This window comes from Rana temporaria, chromosome 4 (genome assembly GCF_905171775.1).
Source record: "Rana temporaria chromosome 4, aRanTem1.1, whole genome shotgun sequence".
In the NCBI taxonomy this organism is placed as follows: Eukaryota; Metazoa; Chordata; class Amphibia; order Anura; family Ranidae; genus Rana; species Rana temporaria.
Window position 1 is genome coordinate 331,501,106 of NC_053492.1, and position 27,509 is coordinate 331,528,614.

General features: G+C 45.8%; 1 protein-coding gene across 5 annotated transcripts in view; it reads right to left on the minus strand.

Moving 5' to 3' along the window:
* TBCE (tubulin folding cofactor E) overlaps positions 1-27,509 on the minus strand; it is a 619,064-nt gene that overhangs the window by 274,971 nt on the left and 316,584 nt on the right. For all 5 annotated transcript variants that reach the window (XM_040350725.1, XM_040350726.1, XM_040350724.1 and 2 more), the window contains 2 exons: positions 1,977-2,041; positions 1,824-1,888 (listed from right to left, as the gene is read on the minus strand). In XM_040350725.1, coding sequence (XP_040206659.1) covers positions 1,824-1,888; positions 1,977-2,041 — 130 coding nt within the window. The remainder of the gene's footprint in view (positions 1-1,823; positions 1,889-1,976; positions 2,042-27,509) is intronic.

Genomic DNA, 27,509 nt, shown 5'->3' on the forward strand with positions numbered 1-27,509 from the left:
ATAGTATAACTATACGAAAATTATGGCCCACTGAGCCATGATAGAGTATGGCCATGTTCAGAGCCATCTTTGTAGTGTTCAATTTGTGAGATATCCTTTGTCTCACAATTTTGCATGCCGCATGGTGTTCTGCACATGACCGTTTGCACATGTCACTACTGGTATTCTATTTAAATATATACATGTCTGTGATTGGTTCCTTTGAAAGAATACAAATGTCTGATTGGCTGTTTGTGAAGCCAACACCTTCTTTTGTTACTCATGTTGACTGTATAAATACAAGCAGCTACTGATGCTAGAGAGGAGTCATGCTGATGTAGCCGAAACATGAGCTGTGGTGATGTCTGTTTACTTGGGGATATACGGGAAATGGAGTCCTAGGTAAGATGCATTATATCATTAGACGAAATGTGTGCTTATTAGCACGGGAGATATGCTGTGCGCATAGCGTACAGCCTTATCGCCACAACAAAATTATCAGTACTGTGCAACTAGACAGCACATATATTGTTTTTTTCTTAATAATGCACATTTTTTTTTATATTTTTTTTGATTCAGGGTTCCAAACAGTTTTCAAAATTGTATTATTAAAATGCATTTCACAATGGTCCACCTACAGTATTCTATATTGGCTTTGATCTCTCACCAGCTAAACTCAAATATTTGTATTTCTATTGCTGCCCAGGAAGATGCACAGGATATCTCTTGGTCTTATTTGCTTAGCACATTCAAAGGATCAAAGCTTGTCTGAAGTAAGTAGCAGAGTCCTTAGCCTGAACAAGTGGTATCTTGCACACCAGACACAATGGCACTTACAGGTGAGAAACTTTTTTATGTCACAAAATTCATACAATTGTTATGCTGGTATGCTAAACCACTTGCTTACTAGGCACTTAAACCCCCTTCCTTCCCAAGCTAATTTTCAGCTTTCAGCACTGTCACTATTTGAATGACAATTGCACAGTCATGCAACCCTGTACATAAAAACAAATAGAGTTTTCTTTTAATAGTTTTTTTTTTTTTTTCTCGAAATGCAAACAAAACAGTTTTATAGTTTGTTAAAAAAATTATCAAAAACAGGTAATTTTTCTCCTCCTTCATTGATATGCGCTGATGAGGCTACACTTATGGACACTGATAGGCTGCACTGATGGACACTTATGAGGTAGCACTGGTGGGCACTGATAGGTGGCACAGATGATGAGGCACTGATTGACAGCACTGATGGGCATTGATAGGTGGCACTGATGGGCATTGATAGGTGGCACTGATGGGCACTGATTGGTGGCATTGCATTGGGAGGTGGCACTGGAGGGGAATGGCAGGCAGCACTGGTGGACACAGATAATTGGGTGATGTCTCACCCTCTTTGAGACCGCTGTCCCTCTGACACAAGCTGGTGATCGTCTTTTTTCTCCGCTCATGCTGTCAACGTAAGCAGAAAAAAATCTGGATTACCGATCTCTTGTTTACATCACTTGATCAGCTGGCATTGGCTGCCAGCTGATCACATGGTAAGAGGCTCGGGATCGGCCCCTTACTCTGACCTGTGATCAGCCGAGTCTCATTGACTCAGTGATCACAGAGCGTGCCGCACGCAATTAAGGTCTATGCTGTAGACATCATTCGACTATAGCGTGGGCACAAGTAACAAGTAACCTTTTTTTTTTTACCTGCCACATATGTGGTCTCATGTCTCTAGTTTTAGTGGATATCTCCTTAGGCCCATTCCCAATGATTAAAATAACTAGCAACACTACCCAAGTATCCCAAAACCTAAAAATGTTACTAATTGATACCAATAAATCTATTTTGTATCTTACCAGGGATACATTATTGCCATCAACTGACAAACTAGTTAGCGATGAAAAAAATTCGGTACTGCAGCCTAAATGAAAGCAAAATAAATACATTAGTAACAACATTAATACAAGTTTTAGATAAATATATATAAAAAAATAAATAAAAAAACTGACCAAACCGAGTGACAGGAAATTCAACTGATGAAATTCTGTTGTTTGTAATTATCAGTTGTTTCAATCTGCAAGAAGACAAATGAATGTTAGTTTAAAAAAAAACGACGTCAGCATGCACGATCAACTTCGCAATATTTGATGCTGGTCAATGCTAACCAAGAGGCACTAGTATACTGTAAATGCAAGTGCAAAGACATATTTTGTTAAAGGGTTTTGAGGATTTAACACTATTTGTGGGTCTTTTCTTTATATGCCAAACCATCATTTCCAGGTGGGAGAGAAGTTGTGAGGCATTCCAGAGTTGTGAGACACAGTCTGGCAGCTGCATAGTAGAGCCCTAGGATTTCTTTACATGCCTACTATGGGTCATGGTTCTCTGGTAAGCTCCTCCAAAGCTCTTATATGCACGTGGTGGATTTGTACAGTGGTTTTCTTCTCTGGGAGACATGCTTCTCAATTTTTTTTAGTGGACGCTATGTTATATGTTAAAGTCAAAGTAAACTTCCATCACTACATTTTACCTATAGGTAAGCCTATAATAATATCCAGTCTGTGAGGGGAGAGGACCTGATAGTCTCTGCCGCTACCAACAGCTCCGGTAAGCGGCGGAGACCACCGGAGCACCGCTGGAGGGGGGTCCCTCTCCCACCTCTGATAAAAGTGATCTTGCGGTGAATCTGCTGCTGAGACCACTTTTATCTGAAAGAGGACAGTTCGCTTTTAGAGGATACTGGGGTTATGGCAGCTAGCTGCTGCCATAACAATGGCATTCCACTTCAAACAGCTGACGTACTGTGGCTGGCGGTCCTTAACCACTTGCCGCCCGCCAATTACATAGTGACGTCGGCAAAGTGGTTTCAGAATCCTGACCGGACATCATATGACATCCTCCAGGATGTCCCGGGGGCGCGCAATGCACCGATCGGTACTGCCGCTTGTCCCCCGGACACAGCGCATACCCGATCAGGGTAATCAATGAATCATTTTCCCGATTGTCCCTCCCAACCTGGACTGGGTATCGGTGATTGCTTCAAAATTTATCACAGATCCATCAGATACTAGTTCCCCTTATTAGTAACAGACTGCCATTTCCCCCCTTTCTAATACATGTGCCTGCCTAATACATGTGGTGTGTTGGAAATATCTTATAAATGGGCAACTTTGTGTTTTCTGAAAATTTCTGGAAAAAAATGAACCGTTCAAAAGACTCATTATGCCTCATAGATTATACGTTGGGGTGTTCGCTTTCCAAAATGGGGTCATTTTGTGGGTGTTTCCATTGTCCTGGTGCTCCAGGGCCTTCAAAATTGAGATAGGTCATCATGAAATTATATGTGTAATTTTGCTCCTAAAATGCCTGGAGGTGCTACTTGGATGTTAGGCCTCTGTATGTGGCCAGGCTGTGGAAAAATCTCTCACATGTGGTATTGCCATACTCAGGAGGAGTAGCAGAATGTATTTTTGGGTGTAGTTGCAAATATGCATATGCTGTGTTCAAGAAATAACCTATCAATACAATAAGTTTGTGTAAAAAAAAAAAAAAAAAATCTTAATATTCCCAAGAATTGTGTGAAAAAATTACAAATTCAAAAAACTCACCATGCATCTTACTAAATACCTTGGACTGTCTACTTTCCAAAAAGGGGTACATTTGGGGGTATTTGTACTTTCCTGGATTGTTATTGAATCAAGAAATGAGATAAGCCTTTAGTACATCAGGTGTAATCAGATGTGATCAATTTTTAGTGATTTTCACCCTAACTTGTAGACTCTAACTTTCACACAGACTAAAAAATATCGACTAATTTGGGTTATTTTTACCAAAGTTATGTAGCAGTATAAATTTTGGCCCAAATTTATGAAGAAAATTTACTTTTTTGCAAAATTTTACAATAATAATTTTTCAAAAAAACACAGCAGTGATTTAATACCACCAAAAGAAAGCTCTATTTGTGAAAAAAAAATGATAAAAATTTTGTTTGGATACAATGTCGTATGATTGAGTAGTTATCAATCAAAGCGTGAGAGCACTGAAAGCTGAAAATAGGTCTGGGCGGGAAGGTGTTTAAGTGCCCTGTATGGAAGTGGTTAAAGTGGTTGTAAACCAACAGAAAAAAAAGACCTGCAAGACAAAGGCATAATGAGCTCATTATGGAATACTCACACTGAAATGTTTTTTTGGAGATCAAGTCGGGACTGTGCCACACCCTGTACTGATAGCACCAGATTTTTCAAAAGAATGTGTTGTTCAGACAGCTGCTTCCAATGTGAGGTTAGGAGCGGTTCTGTCACAGGTTGTCATGGAGAGGAACACCCGGTAGCTTTACTCAGTAGGAATTTGATGGCAGCAGAGAAAAACTATGCTATAGTTGAGTGTCTGGCTATTAAGTGGGCCTTATAATCACTCAGATATTATCTCTTGGGGAGGAAATTTGGGCTGGTTTTGGACCATGCTCCTTTAACGTGGATGAGACAAGGTACAGGAAGGAATGCCAGGGTTACCCATTGGTTCCTGGCACTTCAGAAATTAAATTTTTTTGTGGAGCACAGGCCTGGGGAAACTGCATCAAAATGTAGATGCCCTGAACCCATTGTCTAAGCTCCACTGTTTCCTCCTCCATCGGAGTTGGGGCAGGGGGTAATATGTACAGGACACTGGGGCTGGGTCCCAGAAAGATGCTATATTTCCCCTCTGTTTGGACTAGGGTTCCTTTAAAGGAAAACCATGGTTAACTCTGGTGGAAGCGGGTAAAAAAAAAAAAAAAAAAAGACAGGTAGTGGTAGCAGTATAGACAAGGCTGAAGAGAGGAGACACTGGATTTGTGTACCGCTGCGAGGCTGCATGTCACTATCCTGGCTGGAAACTTGCTGGCAGGGGAACTTATCCCCTCCAAAAGTTGGGGACTGTTTAACTGCGATTGCAGTTCTGAACTCAAGTCTGTGAGACTTATCTTCTGTTGTCTTATTTTGTTGCTAATAGGAGCATAGCAGGAGTAAAAAGGAGTGTAAACAGAAGGCTGCCATCTTGAGGAGAAAATGGAGAAATACACATGGCGGAGTGCAGCATCGGGAGAGATAGGAACAGAGGAAGAAGCCGCGGGATATCTTCATACACAAAACTTAATTAAAAGAAAAAAAAAAGAAAAAACTTAATATGCAATTATTAAATATATAATTAAACAAAATTAGATTAAAAAATGTATTTTTTTTGTATCCTCACACCCTATAAATTGCATTCCTTCTATGCAGCTGTCTCCCCAGACTGCTTCAGAGGTTGCCATGAACAGGGCACCATGCTACACACCTTCTGGAGCTGCCCACTCCTCACGCAGATTTGGGAGACAGCAGCAACAAAATTTGAAGAGATATCGGGCTATAAAATCCCCTTCACCCCTCAAATCTACATTCTATATGCTGGTATCCCTGATATTCCCACACCATCCATCAGATTACTACATTCACTGTGTAGCTCGGTACAGTGGATGATTGCACTAAACTGGAGATCCAATAACACATCTTGGCAACAGGTACTGGATAGGATGGAGTCTCTTAAGCTTACGGAAATAGTTTTTCACACTCTTAATGATAGCATGCACCTATATAACTCCAAATGGTCTAATTGGTCCTCTACTCGGTGATTATTACCCATATAAGTCGAAATATGCTGTGTCATGATTGATTACAATAATTTCTGAACGCCTAATATGTGAGTTGTGAGATCGTCACATAATGCTGTATTTGTTTGACTTTTGTTGATACTTTATTGTACACTGTACTGTCCATAATTCTCTTGAATTATATATACTTATCCACATTTATACTTAAAATAAACTTTGGTAAACAAAAAAAAAAATGTATTTTTTTCCACAAGATGGCAGCCTTCTGTTTACACTCCTTTTTACTCCTGCTATGCTCCTATTACGTCGTACGTTACCACGTAGACGTTTTCGTGTTTCCTCCAATATGCCCTTTTTCAATCGCCCTTAGTTAAAATGGAGTCGCGTTGCTATACAAGGGCATTGTGATGACACGAGACCAGCAGCCCATACCCCCGACGACATCCTTTGATGACGAAATGCGTAGGTGTGGCCTAGCTGAGTGGAACGTCATCACCTCTTGTATACGGAGATACGCAACCACGGAGCCTAGCAGACAGGAGAGGATCAGAGGAGACGCCGCTTTTCCTTCATACTTACACATACCGCGCCATTTTATCAACTTAATTGTAAGTGCAACTTTACTTTTCCATTAAACCCGCTTCCAAACGGTATTATGCTATGGGGTCTTCCTTTATTTCTCATTCCATGAGAGTCTGAATCATCAACTTACCTCTAGGAGCGAGTGCATTTTGGAATTGCTACTTCATCATACATGCTTGGAGTTAGTCTATTCGGGAAGACTATAAACATCCCTGTGCCTAATTAGACCGATGTAACGACGGTCATCTACATGTGGTAAGGAGACTACATCTCACGATTTGGGTGTCCTTTTGGTGGAAGAAGATTTTCTTTTCATTTCACCTTATCTTGACGCATATCACTATTGATGGACTTTTTTTCTATTCACTTTATTTTGATGTGGATCACAGCTTATGGACTTCAACATTCCTAGCTTGGAACTTCTATGTCACAGTTGTTTGCTTTTTCACCAATTTTATTTCACATACTTTTGGTTATATCATTGTTCACTTAGCGCTGTACCTTGTTTTTATATTGTTTGTTTACTTTGGGTATCTTAGGTAATTGGTACTGTCAGCTTATTCCCTATATTAATTTAGGGACATTTTCACACATTTTTACTTTTATCATTTGTTAGCGCAGTGTTCTTTTTTCCCTTTTGGAAATATTTTTTTTTACTTTGTCTCTTGTTACCGCAACATTGCAGCTAACAGTCCATCATGGACATTTTTGACTATCGTTCCCAGCATATCAATACAGAAGTTGTGTTTGATGGGAATATCGATCAGATAGATGAATTAGGTGGTATTTTTTTAAGACTCAAAAACCCCCTGTCTCTGAGCTACACACCAGCTGGGACGTAGCATACCTTGAACAGTATGTAGCTCAGAAGATGGTCCCTCGTAGCCTTAGATGGGAAGTCAGCCCCCAAAAGGGTGAGACCGAACTTGAGGGGTGGTTCATTTATTTTAATGATACGGGGGGTTACATTTCTACAGTTCTTGAAAGACAAAAAACGTAGTAAATTAAGATCTCTTAATGAAGAAATTATCTTACTTAGAGAAAAACGTATTGCGCTTAAGGATCAGGAGATCTACAAACAGAAGTCAGATTCTCTTAAACTCTTTCTTGAGAAAGAAGATCAAGATCAAAAACTCAAAAAGAAAAAAGTATAACCGCGATTTTGTAGATTACTCCAACAAATTGGTCTTTAAGTGGCAAGCAAGAGTGGATGATGCTATGGAGGCGTCATCTGGTTCTGCACCGCCTCCAGAGACTCGTACCCTCTTGTCAGCACCCCCTACACAGACCCCTTTCATCCCTACTGTTACTGCGATTATGGGACCCACAGGACAGGGCAATCACAACCACCCACATATTCCGCCTGGTTACACTGCGGTGAAACCTAAAAACAACAAAGGTAAACCTAGGAAGAATGGGCCCCAGCCACAAAGGGGTGGAGCTTCACGAGGCCCTTCTTATTATGATAATGATCGGGTGTATTGTGGACACAATAAATATAGAGGTGCCTATCGTTCCCCATATACGAATAATCAGGGGTACATTCACTCTAGGGATGACCCAAGGGATTTTTACAATAACCAGCCCCCTGGACACACCCCCAGGGGCAATCGGACCTCTACACATAACAGGTTCACCGCCCTTATGCACCATCAAAGGGAAAGACTTGATGTTGAGCCTGTTATCTCGAGACATCCCAGTCAATATATAGATCACGCTATGAGATATAGACAAGAACAAGACTCGCCTTCCAATTTTGAAAGAAATGAGCCACCTCGTTTTTTTCCCGGGTTCAACACCAGACCCAAAAGGGCATACGACGAAGGAGAGGAATCAGAGGGGGGAGGCGGGTCAGGTCCAAAGAAAAGGAAACCGTAAATATCAGTGGAGTGTTTAATTTGAGTTCTGCTCAGCTGTCATTAGTCTTGAGTCAGGGTTTTAAATTTGCACCTCCTCGTACTCTGAATAAGTTTGAGATGTTCATTGACGCTCACAAACTTGTTCGGAGACTAAACATTAAGAGACATTTTATTCTTAAACCTATAGGTAACAGTAGCCAGATTATGGCTCCTTCTGGTGTACAATCAGCCGGATCCCTTTCTGTGTCACTACCCAGTACATCAACTAATATTGATACCACCGGCGGATCCAGGGGGGGGCAACAGGGAAATTGCCCCCCCCCCCCCGAGACAATCATGTCACATTGGCTTTTAAAAAAAAAATTTTTTATCATTTTTTTAAAAAAACTGCATTGCGGTGCCTGCAGCTGCCGCTGCTGAGTCTCTCACTCTCTCTCTCATCACCAGGGCCGGACTGGCCCAGCCCGGTAGGCTGCCTGTCCTGAGGCTGCTTTGAGCTGTAGCTGACTGCAGCGCTCCCCCTCTCTCCTGCGTGTATGACACTGGGCATCTCTCGCTGTGTGTGAGAGCTGGGTCTGTGTTTGGCTGTGCTGCCTGTGCTAGACCTGCTTGTGTGATAGTAGATGGAGATGGAACACTGATTGAATCAGTGTTTTGTCTATCACACAAGCCCATCTGGGGGGGACCTTGCTAGAGCACACTGCCCTGCCGAACACAGACCTACAGCTCCTGTTTGTTCCATGACACATGTCGGGAGAGGAGATACCTGCTGTGTGTGATCGAGGCAATGCCATGGTGAGTGCCATGCACAGTGGGGCTTCATTCATATACAAAGTGGGGCTGCATTCATATACAAAGTGGGGCTGCATTCATAGACAAAAGTGGGGCTGCATTCATAGACAAAAGTGGGACTGCATTCATAGACAAAAGTGGGGCTGCATTTATATACAAAAGTGGGGCTGCATTTATATACAAAAGTGGGGCTGCATTTATATATACGGCGGGGCTGCATTTATATATACGGCGGGGCTGCATTCATATACAAAAGTGGGGCTGAATTCATATACAAAAGTGGGGCTGCATTCATATACAAAAGTGTGACTGCATTCATATACAAAAGTGGGGCTGCATTTATATACAAAAGTGGGACTGCATTTATATACAAAAGTGGGACTGCATTCATATACAAAAGTGGGGCTGCATTTATATACAAAAGTGGGGCTGCATTTATATACAAAAGTGGGGCTGCATTTATATACAAAAGTGGGGCTGCATTTATATATACAGTGGGGCTGCATTTATATATACAGTGGGGCTGCATTTATATACAAAAGTGGGGCTGCATTAATATACAAAAGTGGGACTGCATTCATATACAAAAGTGGGACTGCATTCATATACAAAAGTGGGGGGGGCGTGGCCGGACCTTGAGGGAAATGGACGCTTAGCTTCAGAGCTCCTGCCACCCCGGGACAACTTTAGCCTGAAACAGATCACCCAGCCCGATTTTACCGACACTTTCGGCATGGGTACTGCCTCTAGGTCATCCTCTACCTCAAGATCCCGTTCGCCCAGGGAAAAAAGCGGTACTGTGACGCAGACTATCCCGAACATGTTCCGTGCACATAGAGGGAACATGGCGTCTTCCCGCAAGAGAATCACCTCAGGACTTTCACAGCCGGCACACATGGAACCTACGGAGATCGTTCTAAGTCCGTCACAAATTCCTTCTTCCGCTCCCTTGGGGCCAGAGGTTCCGGGGACACAAAGTCCCACACCGCAGCACTACCTGACCATCGAGGATCTCAGGAGTGTGGCAACTGATATTATGGACACCCTGGCGGCCGCCATTTCAGAGTTACGACTGGATGTCCGCTCCCTTACAGATAGGGTTGCACAGACGGAGATCGCATTGGAGGATGACGAAACCGTCCTCAGATGATCCACCAGGAAGGTGGACGATCACACCCTCCAGCTGAGGGATATAAATCGCCACCTGGAGGACCTCGATAACTGGGGCCGCCGCCAGAATTTGAGGGTCAGGGGAATGCCCGAATCGGTTGAGGGGGACCTCATCTCACAATCGGTTATTGGACTGTTTAATTCTATCCTTGACAGGCCCCCTCAGACACGCATAGATTTGGTCAGAATTCACCGTGCACTGCGCCCTAAAGGCATCCTCCCCGGGATATCGTGTGTTGTCTGGCAGATTTCAGGATGGAGGACATTTTAAAAAAGGCTAGGGGCAAGCAGTTGTCGCATCAGGGTGCCCCGATTCAACTCTATCAGGATTTATCGGGCATTACGCTGAAGCACCGCCGGGACCTTAGGCCTCTATTGGATGTACTGCGTGACAAAAACATAGGGTACAAATGGAAATTTCCCTTTTGTTTGTCAGCCTCCCACCAGGGCCGTACAGCACTGCTGAAGGTCCCGGAAGATTTACCCCGTTTTTGTGATACCCTGGGGATACCCCTGGTTGCGGTACCAGAATGGTATGCTGTATACCGACAGTCGGTGAATCGTTGGCCATCGCAATGAACGGAGCCGATGGAGACTCAAGCCACCAGACACCGTCGTCGCCGCTCTCCATCGAAAACCAGAATTCCTCCTGACCCTCTGGCCCCTGGATCTCACCGCCCAGTCTCCCCTCCACCGGCTGCCAGGAGAGCACGGAGAGACCATTAAGAATCTATGAACCTCTAATATCTGTTGCGCTCTGTTGGCGGATTTGCTTAACCTACTAAGAGTTTCATTCGGGTGTATAGAGAATGGACCGTTTTTCGTTTTGTTTTTACTCCTTTTATTCATTACATTTTAATGCCCCTGGATGCTATCTGGACGGTTACCGTGGATGTCTCTGATGTAAGTTACACTCACTTTATATGTAGAGACGGGATTGTTAGTTTCACTATGCCATCTATGTGTCTTTCTACCCAAACACCAGGGGATCCAGGATGGAACTACATCATATGATTTGCGGATTGTATCACTCTGTGGACAATGGTCAGAGTCGTGCAATGGCTGTGTGTAGGCAGGTTTGTCTTAAGGATCAAGTTGATGCTTGGAACTACACTACCCAGACCACTTTGCGAATAGAGGCGCGGCTAGACACGTCAGAGTCGTAACCTCCTCCCTCGAGACTCCTGCCCTTTCGGTACCGCCCTCAGGAGCAGCTGATTTTCGATGCCTCTGTGATTTCGGAGGTATGATCTCCATACCGGATGCTTCCGATGCACTTAGAATTGATTCGCTTTGGAATGTCCCTGTTGCTATCTTCCGGCTGCAGACTTTAGAGCTGGCTCCATACGCTGCCATCTCGTGATCGGATCTACCAGTAACCTTATGGATGACAAGCTATTTATACTTTCTTATTCTGTATTCCAGCATCTTCAGTGATATTACTTCTGCTATGGTTACTGCTACTTTACTGACATTCATCCCTCTGTGTATATGTCCTGAACTTTTTATTTTTATGCACAGATTGAGGGAGGCACTCGCAGATGAACGATTCCGAGATACTATATTTTCACAGTTTCCTGTGGTGTTGCTAGTACTTTTCTGGATCGAAAAGCTTCTTGAGCTTACACGGACGCTATGCTGTAGGGGGCTTCGGAAACACGGACCACGCTTCATGCACAACAGCTGCTCTGATTGTTACCCCTATGGGCGCCTCACCTTTTAGAACTGCAATGCAGCATCTCTTCTCTTCCAGGACTGGACTGATATGGGACTACCAGCTGAGGGCTCTCAGATCCTGGTCTTCTCTCTTCACCCCCTGTGGAGGTGTTGGTTTGGTAACTCATGAGGCTGGTAAAAATACGTCCTCTTAGTTATACGAAACGGGGATTATTTGGGAGTGGAGCTTTATCTGAGACTGTATACCATGATACTACTTATGTTATGAATGCTTAAAGTAATATAGATTATAGATTTTAGTGGGATGCTGACTGGCCCTTGGGTGTGGGGTAGCGGTGGTCCCCCGATTGCCGGTAGGGGGGGGGGGGTATACATGTGCCCGGCTTGTCCGGGGTGTGGGGTTTTTCCTCCCGTGCCGGGGGTTGGGGGGTTACATCACTGTACTGATGGGGAATGAGATTTTGGTTTTACAAGAGGGGATTACCTGTGCTTTGAAGGCGCCCCTTTGGCCTGGGAGTTATACTAACCCCGGAGAAACGGTCTATACCCACCCATCTACCATGGCTGGTAGCAAACCCTTTTATATTGAGAAGTTGTTCTGGGGTGGCATACGGCAATTCCATTGTTACAACAGTATTGTTTAGAGTGATAGTTGATTGTTTCACGTTATCAGTTTCCATTTCCAGGCTTGGACTGACCAACCCCCACACGGCTGGGCCTGGTAGCTCATATACCCGCTGGTTGTGGTATACCTGTTTAGGGTGCACCGCACCTCCTGCCGTTAGGCGTTTATCCATTCGGGTAACATCCCTACCCCGAATCGATACACGGACCTCCCCTCTGTTGGTCCTGACGCCTTACCTGCTTAGTTAAGCTATTTTCCCCCCTTCTGCTTTCCCTTTCTTTCCCTCCCTTCCTACTTTTTGGTTTCCTTCCCATCCCCTCCGGAGATGATGACTGACATGCTTAACACAACCCTACGGTCTACTGACCGAGACACGCCCTATTTAAATTTCAAGATGTATTCTCTCAATGTACGAGGCCTAAATACACCTGAGAAACTCTCCTTGCTGCTTTCCTCTTTGCAGAAAGAAAAACCCCAAATTGTATTGTTGCAAGAAACTCATTTTAGGACAGATAACGTTCACGTACTGCGGAGCTGCCACTTCCCGACTGTATTTCATGCCACAAATGATGTTTCCAAATCTAAAGGGGTGTCCATCCTGTTGTCCAAACATTGCCCTCTTCAAGTTGAGGATGTCGAGCGGGACCCATGCGGGAGGCTTATTTTTCTTAAGGGTAGGCTTCACAACTCTCCTGTGACCATTGCCAACATATACGCCCCCAATTCACAACATGTTAGTTTCTTTCGCAACATCGTCCAACGACTCACAGTCTTCCAGTCTGGGATGTTGATCATGGGTGGGGATTTTAATGTGCCCCTAACCCCCCTCCTTGACACCTCGAATGGGTCCTCTTATCTGACTTATCGCACTCTCTCCCAGTTGGATTTACTGACTCTACACGATGCTTGGCGTACACTGCACCCTACAACTAAAGACTACACTTATTACTCACCTTTGCATACCAAATATTCTCGCATTGATTTTTTCTTCATCACTCAGGAGGACCTAACCCGCCTTACTGACTCGTCTATTGAGCCCATGATGTTGTCAGATCACCACCCGATCACAATGACGCTTTCTTGGAGGGGACAGACTCCTGGACGACCTGTGTGGCGGATGGACGATTCTATTTTTCTTGACCCGGGTTGTGCAGCTGACATTTCGGACAGTATTACCCAATACTTTTCTGAAAACTCCTCTCCAGAGGTTGCACCAGCATCGGTTTGGGCAGCGCACAAATGCGTCCTTAGAGGGAAGATTATCTCTATCATGTCTAGGCGTCGCAAACTTCGATCTGCCCGACTTGATGAGCTCTCTGCTAGAATTAAGACCCTGGAACTAGCCCACAAGCATTCTTTAGCTGCAGGTTCTCTCAAGGCTTTATTGGAAGCCAGAAAAGATCTGCAAACTGAACTTCACATGAGACTGAAGCATAAATTTACCCTTACCCATAAGCTTTATTATGAGTTTGGAAACAAGTCGGGAATATTGTTGGCACATGCACTACAGAAGAAGAGGGAGGCTAATACGATTCACTCCATAACCACCCCCTCTGGAGAGGTTCTCCACAGATCTGATTTAATTGCTAAACAATTTACGTCCTTCCTTTCTTCCCTGTATAATTTACCTACTCCGCCGGGGTCGGGGCTACCTACTCCTCGGGAAAAGCTCATTGACGACTTTTTATCTGAATATGGTCTGCCTGCTTCCCAGGTTCCTGACCCATCGCATCAGCGGATGAGGCACTGAGTGCCCTGAAACAATTGAAGCCCGGAAAGAGCCCTGGCCCAGACGGACTGACCTCGGGGTACTACAAGACATATGCATGACTATTGATTCCCCATTTTGTCAGGGCGTTCAATGACCTTCCTTTTTCGCCCCCTACTGGATCCGACTTGCTGGAAGCACACATTACTTTAATCCCCAAACCCGGGAAAGACCACACGCTAGTCCCTAATTATCGCCCCATATCGTTACTAAATGTGGATCTAAAACTGTTCGCAAAAATATTAGCTAATAGATTACTTTCCCACCTCCCGACTTTCATTTCGACCGACCAGGTTGGCGTTGTCCTTGGCAGGGAGGCCAGGGATAACACCACGAAGGCAATAAATGTTCACCACTGGTTATCCACCTCCTCGACTAAGGGATTCCTGCTGTCCCTTGATGCCGAGAAGGCGTTTGATAGGGTGGCCTGGGACTACATGGAGGCAGCCCTCCGCAAGCTTGGTCTACCTAATCGCGTCATGCAAATGATTATGGCGCTCTATTCGGTCCCTTCTGCCCGGGTTAGGGTTAATGGCCGACTATCGGACGCCTTCTCGGTACACAATGGCACCAGGCAGGAATGCCCCCTTTCACCCTTAATTTTTATTTTGACATTAGAACCCTTCCTGAGGCGTCTGAGGGACAATACAGACGTACAGGGAGTTACCATTAAGCGTCTGCAATATAAGGTAGCTGCTTACGCAGACGACGTCCTATTATTCCTGACGAACCCTCTGGTCACTCTGCCCAATCTGCTCAAGGATTTTAGATTATTTAACGCACTCTCTAACTTACAAATCAATTTTGGAAAGTCGACGGCACTAAACGTGTCCCTCACACAGGAAGTAATGGCCCTCTGCAAACAAAATTTCCCCTTTAAATGGGACCCTAGCGAAATCACCTATTTAGGGATCAAGCTACCCACACAACTTTCTAACTTGTACACCTGGAAGCTTGGACTAAGGGTACATTTTCATGGTTTGGGAGGGCGGCTATTCTTCTATTCTAAAAATGAATGTCCTTCCAAGGCTTCTGTATTTGTTGCAGGCTATCCCCATTAAACTCCCCGCCACCTTCCTGACCTCCTTCAAATCTTTGTGCAGATTCTTTCTCTGGGCTGGGCGTCCAGCTAGGTTAAATTGGGAACGAATAACCATGCCCAAGCTGAAGGGTGGAATCGGTGTGCCGGATCTGTCCCGGTATCACAAAGCTTGTCTCCTGTCTCGGATTGTGGACTGGCACGTCCACAGGGGGGATAAGGATTGGGCTGAACTGGAGGAAGCTTACGTCGGCTTTCGGATTTCCCATCTTCCCTGGATAGATCTACCGTCCACACCTAAGTCATGTACATCACACCCTTTGATTGGCCCGACCCTTTCATGCCTTAGGGTGACATATGGAGGCTCGAGCTCGGCTTCCTTTCCAGGTCCCTTGACCCCACTCACTCACAACCCCGGCTTCCCAGATGGTGTCAACACTGTGGATCCGCGGACATCCCTGACTGCGCCTTCTTTACGAGCACATCAGTTTTTTGACGATGGTGTACTTCTATCCCATTCGGACATGGCCCTGAAATTCCCTAGTTTTCAAATACCAAGCTTTAAATTCTTCCAAATTAGGCATTTCCTTCAGAGATTTCCAACATCGGCTTTGTGGAGCAGGGATTTAACGCCTCTTGAGAATCTCTGCGAGTCCACTGCCCCGCAACGCCATCTAATTTCAGTAATGTACTCCTTGCTTATGCCACGTACTACCTCTATGGTCCTCATCCATGAAAAATGGGAAAATGACCTTCAGATCTCACTATCTGATGATGACTGGAATTCGATCTGGACTCACATTCACAAGGGTTCCATAAATGTGTCGGCCAAAGAAAATAGATACAAGATCTACTCACAGTGGTACAGAACCCCCAGCAAACTACATACGTTTTTCCCAGCGGTCCCTTCAGCTTGTTGGAGATGCAATGAAGAGGAGGGTACTCTTCTGCATATCTGGTGGAGTTGTCCGAAACTCCAACACTTTTGGAAGACTATCCATTCGCTCATTGCCCATATAACCTCCTACACGCCTGACTTCACCCCGGAACAGTACCTTCTTCACCATACCTCTTTGCCCCAATCGATTTATCGTAAATCACTGATGCTTCACATGATTAATGCTGCTACACAGTGCATTCCTATGCGGTGGAAAGACCCCCTTCCGCCTACGTTGATTGATTGGCAGAATAGAGTAGACAAGGTTGAGATGATGGAAAGACTGATTCACCAGGCTAGGGACGCTACTGAAAAATTTAGACTCACCTGGGGTTGTTGGACGCATTATAGGAATTCTCTTCCACCTGACTCCTCGACAAATCCCCCTGACCACCCTAACTGACACTTTGAAGCTGAAATCTTTACTTAATGCAGTGTTTCTCAATTCCAGTCCTCAGGCCCCCCCAACAGGTCAGGTTTTCAGGATTTCCATTATTTTGCACAGGTGATTTGATCAGTTTCACTGCCTTAGTAATCACCACAGCCTTTTCATCTGTGGGAAATCCTGAAAACCTGACCTGTTGGGGGGGCCTGAGGACTGGAATTGAGAAACACTGACTTAATGTGACTTATGTCTCTGGACCCCTTCTTTCCTTTGTTTGACCTTTTTCTTCCTCCTTTACCCCCTACCCTCGCTTTTGATTTCAGACATGCGAAATATAGAGGTCGACGGAACGCAACTCCTGGGCGGGGTAACCCCCTTCTGGGGGAGGCATTGCTCGCCCTGTGGATGGGTAGACAAACCGTGACCTTAGTTCTCGGCCTGGAGGGGCGGGACACGTTACATGTACTGACCAGGTTTTCCTACCTTTATAGGGTACATACTTTTTCACTCCCCCCTCCCCCGCTCACAGTTAAGTTCCCATTGGGGGTGGGCGGGGGTGGGGTCCGCTCTTACTGGTTGTTTTTGTTAAAATTCACTCCCACGTTATGGTCCCGTCCTCCCGTGTTATGCTGTTTGGGGGTTCTGACCTTTGTTTTGGACGGATTATCTATTAGGGTGGTTCTCCCGTCTGGAGGACCTCTAACACTCCACCGTTCCTGTGTTTTAGACTACCCTCATTACATCAGGTGCTAGCCTGGGAGGTGGTAGGATTTGTATATTTGCCTATCTGTAAAGTGCAACATAGCTACAGTACTCCTTATGTGCATTGTTATGCTGTTTTCATAATTTATTGAATGTACTGTGTATTCAAATGTATTGACCTTAATCTTCAATAAACAGATATTCTGGAAAAAAAAAAAAATCATATAGAAAAGTGGGACTGCATTCATATACAAATGTGGGACTGCATTTATATACAAAAGTGGGACTGCATTTATACACAAAAGTGGGACTGCATTTATACACAAAAGTGGGACTGCATTTATACACAAAAGTGGGACTGCATTTATACACAAAAGTGGGACTGCATTCATACACAAAAGTGGGACTGCATTCATATACAAAAGTGGGACTGAATTTATATACAAAAGTGGGACTGCATTTATATACAAAAGTGGGTCTGCGTTCATATATACAGTGGGGCTGCATTCATATGTACAGTGAGGCTGCAATGATGGGCACTGATAAGGCTGCATTGATCTCTTGTACCATGTCTTCAGTCTCTGACCATCTCTTATACCATGTCTCCAGTCTCTGACCATCCCTTGTACCATGACCATCCCTTATACCACATCTGCAGTCTCTGACCATACCTTGTACCATGTCTGCAGTCTCTGACCATCTCTTGTACCATGTCTGCAGTCTCTGACCATCTCTTGTACCATGTCTGCAGTCTCTGACCATCTCTTGTACCATGTCTGCAGTCTCTGACCATCTCTTGTACCATGTCTGCAGTCTCTGACCATCCCTTGTACCATGTCTACAGTCTCTGACCATCTCTTGTACCACGTCTGCAGTCTCTGTCCATCTCCTGTATCATGTCTGCAGTCCCTGACAATCGTCTACAAACTATGGGATAGATTTATGGCATTTATATTTAAATATTTTTTACTAGTAATGGCGGTGATCATTGATTTTTTAGCGGTACTGCAACATTGCAGCGGACACACTGGACACCTAATTGAGTTCTGTAAGCAACACCTTATTTTCTGTCAGTGCCCCTCCCGAGACTAGACTCTGGATCCGCCCTTGATTGATACTCTGGTCCCCACCCGACATACTAAGTTATCCAACGCATCTTTGTTTAACCCACCCGGTTTTACCATACCCTCTGTACAAACCTTTAAAGAGTTGGTATTGAAAGACATAGTGGAATTAAAAGTCCCTAGATTCAGGAACCATTTGGAATTTCAGAGCAACCTGAAACAGATTTGTGCGTGTAATGATTTAGTGATAAGCCCAGATGATAAGGGCGGGGGCGTTGTGATATTAAATAAAAGTGACTATTTTGCAGAAATGAATAGGCTCTTATCAGACACTACCACTTATAGCCAATTAGCTAATAATCCTACAGTTAAATATAAGAAGGAGCTTAAGGCTTTGATTAATAAGGGTTTCTCCTTGGGTATTCTCAATAAAAAAGAGAAGGCTCATTTAGTACCTTCGGCACCCAGAATTCCTGTAATCTACTATCTGCCTAAGGTGCACAAAAGCACGACCAATCCACCCGGTTGTCCGATCATCAGCGGTATCGATTCCGTGACTGCACGAATAGGCAGATATATAGATGAGTTTTTACAACCACTGGTTATTACCACTCCTTCCTATTTACGTGACACGACACAAGTCATCAATCTTTTGGCTGACTGTGGTTGAAGGGAAGGGTTTATTCTGGCCACCGCAGATGTTAATTCTCTGTATACGATCATTTCCCATACCCATGGTCTGGAAGCAGTCCGTTTTTACTTACAACAGGATACCACACTATCAGTGATCCAGAAGGATTTAATTATTAATTTGTTAGTTTTCGCCACTAGCCACAATTATTTTTGGTTTGGGGGGAATTTTTATTTACAGAGATGTGGAGTAGCTATGGGAGCTAAATTTGCTCCAAGCCTAGCAAATCTCTTCATGGCCTTTTGGGAAAGGGAGGTGATCGACACTAAACCTCCTAGAGAGTTGAGGTTATGGAAAAGGTATATTGATGATATCTTGGTGTTATGGGAGGGTGATCTCCCATCCCTAGAAAATTTATTTTCTAGATTAAATAATAACGATAGGGGTATTTTCTTGAAGCATGAGGCGAGCGAATCGCAGATCCAATTTCTGGATCTCAACATCATAGTGAAAGATGGTTCTGTGACGACCACCACTTACTTCAAGGAAACAGATCGTAATGCCTATATCCCTCTTACCAGCTGTCACCACTCTCAATGGCTAAAAGCCGTCCCTAAAGGACAGTTCCAAAGAATTAGGCGAAACTTCACCACACTGGCAGATTACCATCAACAAGCCCTATTGTTGAAATCTAGGTTCTTGGAAAAGGGCTATAATGAGGCCAATATAGATGATACCATTCAAACGGTTAGCCGTTTGGATAGGAATCAGATGTTGAGTGGTGTGAGTAGGAACAATTCCAATGTGGATAACCAATTTGGGTGTGCTATGGTCACCGGCTATTCAAATCAACATTTCTCAGTCAAAACATTTTTAAGGAGACACTGGAACGTTTTGAAAAACGACAGAGTTCTGGGTTCAGTCATCCCTGACCAGCCAGTCGTTATTTTTAGAGGTGCACCTCCTTTGCGCCATAAAATAGCTCCCAATGTGATTGACCCTCCCAATACTGTTCACTTTTTTCAGGACATGAAAGGTTTCTTCACTTGCCACAAGTGCAAAATTTGCCAAATCAATTCATTTCAAGGGCGGAAACTTCTGTCTTTTCAGTCTACTCAGAATAATAGGATTTTTTGTAATCACCGTAAAATCCTTTTCTCTGAAGTCCATGGACGGACACAGCTCCTTAAATCTTGACAAGTGGGTTATGTTCCCTGTTTACAGGAGAGGACTAGGCAGAAACATGTTAAATAGTTAAATACATGTTACATTAACAGAGTTGAACAGCCCCGCCCAGGGGGCGGTCCCTCCAGACATGACCCTCCTCACTGCAGCTTGCAGCCTCAGTTCGTAACAAGCAGTACAAACCTAAAAAGGAGGGGTGGGAGCTGTGTCCGTCCATGGACTTCAGAGAAAAGGATTTTACGGTGAGTACAAAAAATCCTATTTTCTCTTATCGTCCATGGACGGACACAGCTCCTTAAATCTTGACAAGTGGGACGTCCCCAAGCAGTGTCAAAAAACGAGGGGTGGGAAATATATCAGTAAAAACAATTTTAACTTCACCCCAAAACAAGCAGAGCTCCTCAACGGAGGAGGTGCAACTTTAAACAGCCGCCGGCAAAAACTAGCGGCTGAAAAAAACATCATAAGATGCACTCACAGCAACCATGTAAATTCTGGAAAAAGCGTGAACGGACGAGCAAATCGCCGCCTCGCACACCTGTGAGACCGATGCATGATGTCGGGGAAAAAAAAAACCCAGGAAGCACCAATTGCCCTGGTCGAAAGTGCCGTGACCGGAAAGGGGGGCCCGCCCCTTAGGAGCATAGGCCTGTATGACAGCCTGCCTGATCCACCGAGAAATGGTGGTCGACGAGACCGCCAGGCCCTTTTGTGGACCAGACACCAACACAAAAGAGAGTCAGAAGCTCCGAAATGGAGCCGTAGTAGGCTGGTATACCCGCAAAGCGCGTACCACGCCTAAAGTATGAAATGCCGAAACCTCCTTCGGAAGAAGGGAAGGTCGCGGGCGCACCATCACCTAATCCTTATGGGGGATCAAGCATTGGGGCTTGCAAGACAAGACCGCCAACTCAGAAACCCCTCTAACAGAGGTAAAGGCAACTAAAGGGGCCACCTTCTGAGATAGTGTCAAGAGAAAATCTCTCTGATGTTTCCAAAAGGAAGGTTCCTGAAGAACCGAGAGCACCAGAGCCAAAACTCATGGGGGAAGAGATGGGCCAAGAGGGGAAAGTATATGACAAACCCCTTGCAAACAAAAAAAAAAGGGGACCCACCAGGGAACGGGCCGCAAAAAGGCCACTAAAAGAACACAGCCAAGGATGAAATATGCCCCCAAACGGTGATTTAAGCAATTTTTAGATCCAATCCAAGCTTTAAAAACAGCAGGACCCTGGACACCGAGAGTACGCCCGTGGACGTCACTCCATCCCTTCGCACCAAGAGAAGTGCGACGGTAGATCCTCCGGAAGAAGGCTACGGTGCCCTGTTGAGATGTCACCTAAAGTCTGGCTTCCAATAACCATGTTGAGCAAGTCAGTGACTGTACAACAGGAGGAAGTATGGGACCTTGAGACAGGAACCTCCTGCCCTGGCAACCGCCAGGGTGCCTCCGCTACCAGGCGCCTGATATCAGCGTACCAAGGACGCCGAGGTCAATCTGGAGCAATTAGAATCATCGGGATCTCCTCAGCATCCACTCTGTGGAGTGGCCGAGGAAGCAACTACCATGGAGGAATGGCAAAAAATCACTGATACAGACAACACAGGGCCACCAGCGCGACTGACGTGTCTGTACAAGATCACTAGACCTGGCCACTAACTTTGACACCCTTGCGGCGGAGACAAGCTGCCAGGAGATCCATGCCATGTGAGGCTCACCTCCTGCAAGGGAGCCGAAACACCCCAAGCACAAAGACCAGTCGCCCTGGTCCAGCATCTGGCGACTCCAGTAGTCCGCCTGCCGGCATACCTGATGGTAGACTGAAGCCACGGCCGTGGCGTTGTCCGGCTGAAACCAGATCGGTCGACCACAAGGAGAAGCATAGCCTGATCGCCTAAAATAGTAGGACAATGAACAGTAGACAGCACCTGGTATTCCCAGGCGGTCTCCCACCAGGCACTAGCCAGGCCCGACCCTGGGTAGCTACCGAGACCAGACACATTCAAGGAGGTGTGGTCATAGGTCCACGCAAGTCCAGCGACTCAGGGCCGACTGGACCCCCCTGTTTTGTGAACCTCCAGGTTCACAACCCGTGAGCTGGCATCTGTCATAAACACCGACCACTGGAAGGAAGAAACAACTTCCCGGACCGAAGAGTCGGGAATCTCTGTCACCAACTCAGAGAGACTCTGACTAGGTGGCGCACAGGAATCTAATGATTTCAGAGACAAGAGATTTTTACCACCTAGGCAGTATTTCCCCTGGAAAACCAGGGTGTGGAACTGGGCATACAGTACCGCCTTGAAGGAGGCTACCCACAGACCCCGAACCAGCAGGTGCCTGGAGAGAAGACCGATTGCGTGATGCCAATACCTTCACCGCAGACTGAAGAGTCTGCAATTTCTCCAGGGGAAGAAGGACCTTTGCCACTGAGGAGTCTGGATCAACACTAGATACTCCAACGCTGAGTCGGAACCTAGCATGCCCATGATTTGAACCCTGGGTCGCACACATGGAGGGCAGGCTTGCTGCCACTGAGCTACACTTTCTGGCCTAAATGTTTAACATCCACCCGAATCTTCGGGAAGGTCTGAATGGGAATAACACATCCACTAGGTCGGAGACAGAAGCTGCTCTCAGAAGAAAGTCGTCCAAGTAGCCAATGAGGCAAAGCCTCGCTGTCCCAACAAAATTCAAATAAGTGCAAGCTCCTAGCTGAAAACCCATGGTGCCGACGCCAGATCAAAAGGGAGGGCCACAGGCTGACAGAGACCCTTCTCTAATCACGAAGCACAGAAAAAAACACTGACATGTGCAAAACGGGACATGCATGTATGCGTCCCTGATGTCCGAGGACGTCAGGACATCCCCCGGATGAAGCGCAGCTACCACCGAACAAATGGATTCCATGCGGAACTACCCGACGTTCACAAGGGTATTTAGGGCCTGAGGCCCATAGAAAACCCCAAAACTCTCGTCCTGCAGGAAAGGTAAAATGACCTCGCAGCTTAGCAAATCCCACACTGCCCAAGGCAGACCGACGGGCCGGGAGAGGAAGACACAAGGACAGAACTTTGTTCTGTGGATAGGAGGAAACCCTATCTAGTACTCCGAAGAGACCACCTCGCAGACCCACTAGTGGGAGAGCAGGGAGGTTTCACTGAATTGTGAACCTGCAAGCCGCCCCTCCCACCTAGAGACAGGGAGGGAAGGCTATATACATTGGCAGGATTTGGGTGCCGGCGTGATCGGCTTATGCACCCAGGGACAGATTAGTCCCCCAGCTGGACCTTTGACGGCCTGGGAGGGTTGCCCCTAAATAATACACACACATAGTGTGTATGTATATTATGTAGGTGTATGCACACATGTCTTTGGAGGAAACCGGAGTACCCGGAGGAAACCCACGCAGACACAGGGAGCGACAATGCAAGCTCCAGGCAGATTGGCGTCAGTGTGCGGATTCGAACCAATGACTCTTTTGCTGCCAAGTAATGGAGTCAAGCACTACACCACCGTGTGCATAAAACCATTCTGAAACAGACGCCCTAGATAACAAGGGCGCAGCATTCAATGAAGCATCACAGACCTATATGAGGCCCTGGACCAGCTGGTCCGCTAGGCTAATAACCTCAGGAGAGAGTCGGTGCTCCTCCACTGTCTGGTGCAAAATGCTCACTCTGTGAGTTGTATACAGCACTAGGGGTCAGGACTACTCCAGGATGGCCGCCGAGCGTTCAGAACGCGGCCACAGGAAAATGGCCGGCACAATGTAAGCTGCGCCATAGCGCGGCTACGACAAAATGGGGGCCAATGGGAGTTTTCAATGTAATTGAAAAAACCTCCCAAAAAATGGCGCCAGCGTCGACTGAGACCCCAGTGTAGTGGCCACAATAGGCCCGCAAGCCAGACCGCAGCATGGTAAACATGGAACGGGTCAGTACTTCGGATCTTCTATCAGTCAGATCCATACAAGCGGGGGTTCCCGTCCGGCGGTGAGGGACTACAAAAGCCCTCAGCGGCTTTTCTCATTCCGCATCTCAGAAATTATCAAAGAAGGGCACAGAAGGAAAAAACCTACACAGCGGTCTGATTTGTGTGATCCAAAAAAGACCGAGCCCTCGGCGGAAACCCAGCTGCACTATGCAGCTTAGGAGAGTCCCTTGCAGCAGTAAAAAGCGCACCCATAAATGCCTTATTCTGCAATTTTTTTTTTTTTTAACTACCGTATTTTCCGGCGTATAAGACGACCCAGCGTATAAGACGACCCCCTAATTTTCCAGGAAAAATTTTGATTTTGGGATATACTCACTGTATAAGACTACCCCCTTCTTACTGTCTTTCTGGAAGCTGAGGGGGAGCCAGAACCGCTGACAGAAACAGGCTTTTTCAAATATCACTGTGCCATTACATTACATTCCTCACTGTGCCATTACATTACATGCCCAGACTGTGCCATTACATTCCTCACTGTGCCATTACATTACATGCCCAGACTGTGCCATTACATTACTCACTGTGCCATTACATTACATGCCCAGACTTTGCCATTACATTACTCACTGTGCCATTACATTACTCACTGTGCCATTACATTACATGCCCAGACTGTGCCATTACATTACATGCCCCCACATTGCCACTGTGCCATTACATGCCCCCACATTGCCACTGTGCCATTACATGCCCCCACATTGCCATTGTGCCATTACATGCCCCCACATTGCCATTGTGCCATTACATGCCCCCACATTGCCATCACGTGCCCCTCACATTGCCATTGTGCCATTACATGCCCCCACATTGCCATCACTTGCCCCCACTGTGCCTGAACTTGTTGCCGCCCCCACTGTGCCTGAACTTGTTGCCCCCCCAGTGCAATAACACTCACTTTTTTTCCCCAGCGCTGACAGTCTCCCATGCTGCGATCGCGATCGTGAATGATTTCAAAGCCGCGCCTTCACTGCAGAGTGTTCTGTGATAGGAGGAACAAAAATCTTCCCAGCAGCGCCTCTGTTATGTTTTTCGCCTATCACGGACGTCTTCTCATCTCGTCTGAGGATGAGAAGGCATCTGTGATAGGAGGAACAAAGAACAGAGGCGCTGCTGGGAAGATTTTTGTTCCTCCTATCACAGAACACTCTGCAGTGAAGGCGCGGCTTTGAAATCATTCACGATCGCGATCGCAGCATGTTAGACTGTCAGCGCTGGGGGAAAAAAGTGAGTACTGAGACTGTACCCGGCGTATAAGACGACCCCCGACTTTGGATGCATGTTTTTGCATCCAGAAAGTCGTCTTATACGCCGGAAAATACGGTAGGTACCTGGTCCATGGCTCCATAACAGAGCATTCCCCAGGGGATAACGGGGGAAGGGGGCACTCTTTTACCACCCGCCCGCAGTCCACCCCCACCCTGGCACAAACTGTGTCCAGGACTAACAATAAAAACTCTGTGGGAATCCCAGGTGCCAACACCTGCTGCCACCACCAGCATGTGGGGAAGGACCCAGATACTGACTCCAATATTTACATAGTGTGTATTATAATATGCACACCTGTCCATACAAATAGACAAAAGCTCCTAGAGCCCTATTCAGGGCCTCTCACCGACTTGCTGTGCTGACCAGGTGTAACCAGGGGACTCCCTCAGGAGTAGACTGCCCAGCGCTGCCTGTGAGGAAAAGCACCGTGAGGTAACTTTTGCAGGGACCTGTGTTTAAACAGGAAAAGCCTCCTAGGGCTGTTTTATTTAAGGATAAGACACAGATACAGCATAAAAAGCAAAACCGTTACAGGTGTCATCAATCAGTCAGCGTCTGCTGAAGTATAATCATAAACATCTGTGCTCATCACAGGGCTTTTTACCTCACAGGAAAGCCCAATACAAAAAAAAAAAAACACACAGGCCAGATAACACAGTCCCCTCAGGAAGGCCCCCTCCCCCCTGACAGCGGCAATGTTAGCAATGCAGCAAGGGAAAGGAGCAGGGAAGTAAGGGGAAGAAACCCCCGAACCCCAGGAATGCCCAGCCGTACCAACCCACCGAAGCAGGAGGGGCTGTACTTACCCGTCCAAGCGAGGACTCGCTGACGCATTCCTGACAGAACTACAACCGAAATGGAGGTAGCTGTCGGCCCGGTCCACTGTTAGTGAGACAACACCACAGCCCAGTCATATGTGGACCTCGGAGCAAAGCTCACCGGCCACCCCAGGAGTCATGGGGTATGGCGTGGCAGACCAAGCCTCTTTGCAAAGGTGTGCCCACACTTGCTGGTCGGACTGAGTAGACTACAAGGATATATATTATCCAGCCTGTCTCTCAGCCGACAGTTGAAAGAAGATTCTTCAAGAAAAAGTAAAATAAAATAAAAATTTTCCTCAGGGCGCTGGGCCCAAAGGGAGCCATACGTCCTTCTCCTTGCTAGGCAGAACGAAACTGAGGCTGCAAGCTGCAGTGAGGAGGGTTATGTCTGGAGGGACCGCCCCCTGGGCGAGGCTGTTCAACTCTGTTAATGTAACATGTATTTAACTATTTAACATGTTTCTGCCTAGTCCTCTCCTGTAAACAGGGAACATAACCCACTTGTCAAGATTTAAGGAGCTGTGTCCGTCCATGGACGATAAGAGAGAATAAAACATACAATATCGACTCCTTCATTACATGTTCCAGCAAATGCGTCGTATATCTCATACAGTGTCCATGTTCCAAGCAGTATATTGGACGGACTAAAAGAGCCCTCCACGTGAGATTAGAGCATGTGGGCAACGTCAGACGGGGCTTCCCCAAGCATAATGTCAAAACATTATGCAAAATATCATGATAAACAAATTAAAGGGACCCTCTTTTTACCTATTGAAAAGCTGTGCCCACATTGGAGGGGTACCAATAAGGTTCGGTCAATATCCAAACTTGAAACCCAACGGATATTTAACATGAAATCCTTTATTCCACATGGGTTGAACGTAGATTGGGATATTAATTGCTTTTTAAACAATGCTTAGGCTTTCCATCTATTTTTATCCCCTTTTTTTCTTTCATGATCTTATTATGTTTTATGCACATTTTTTAAATAATTTAAAATAATTTTTTTATCTAATTTTGTTTAATTATATATTTAATTCGTTCTCACGCAGACCTGTAGTCTAAGCAGAGGGAGCGAGCACGTTACTGACCACACTGAGAACTCATCGCTCAGTGATCATTTTCTTATCTACACAACCAGGAAGTGGGGAGAAATGACAAGACAGAACTCTCAATCAGAGCAAAAACGAACAAGCAGGAAATGAAAACTGCACTGCAATGAGTTTTTTTCAAAACTCCACGTCTGTGTGCACCTTGCATCAGTGGACACCACTGTTCACATCACCAGTTGGCGTTTCAACAAGCTGACCCTCTGTCCCGGTTCACGAATTGGAGTTGGAGCGAGTATACCCACGGTGAGGTTCCAGTTCAGGCTCACAGCCATCCATCAGGATACCCCGTGGTGAGTCTAACATC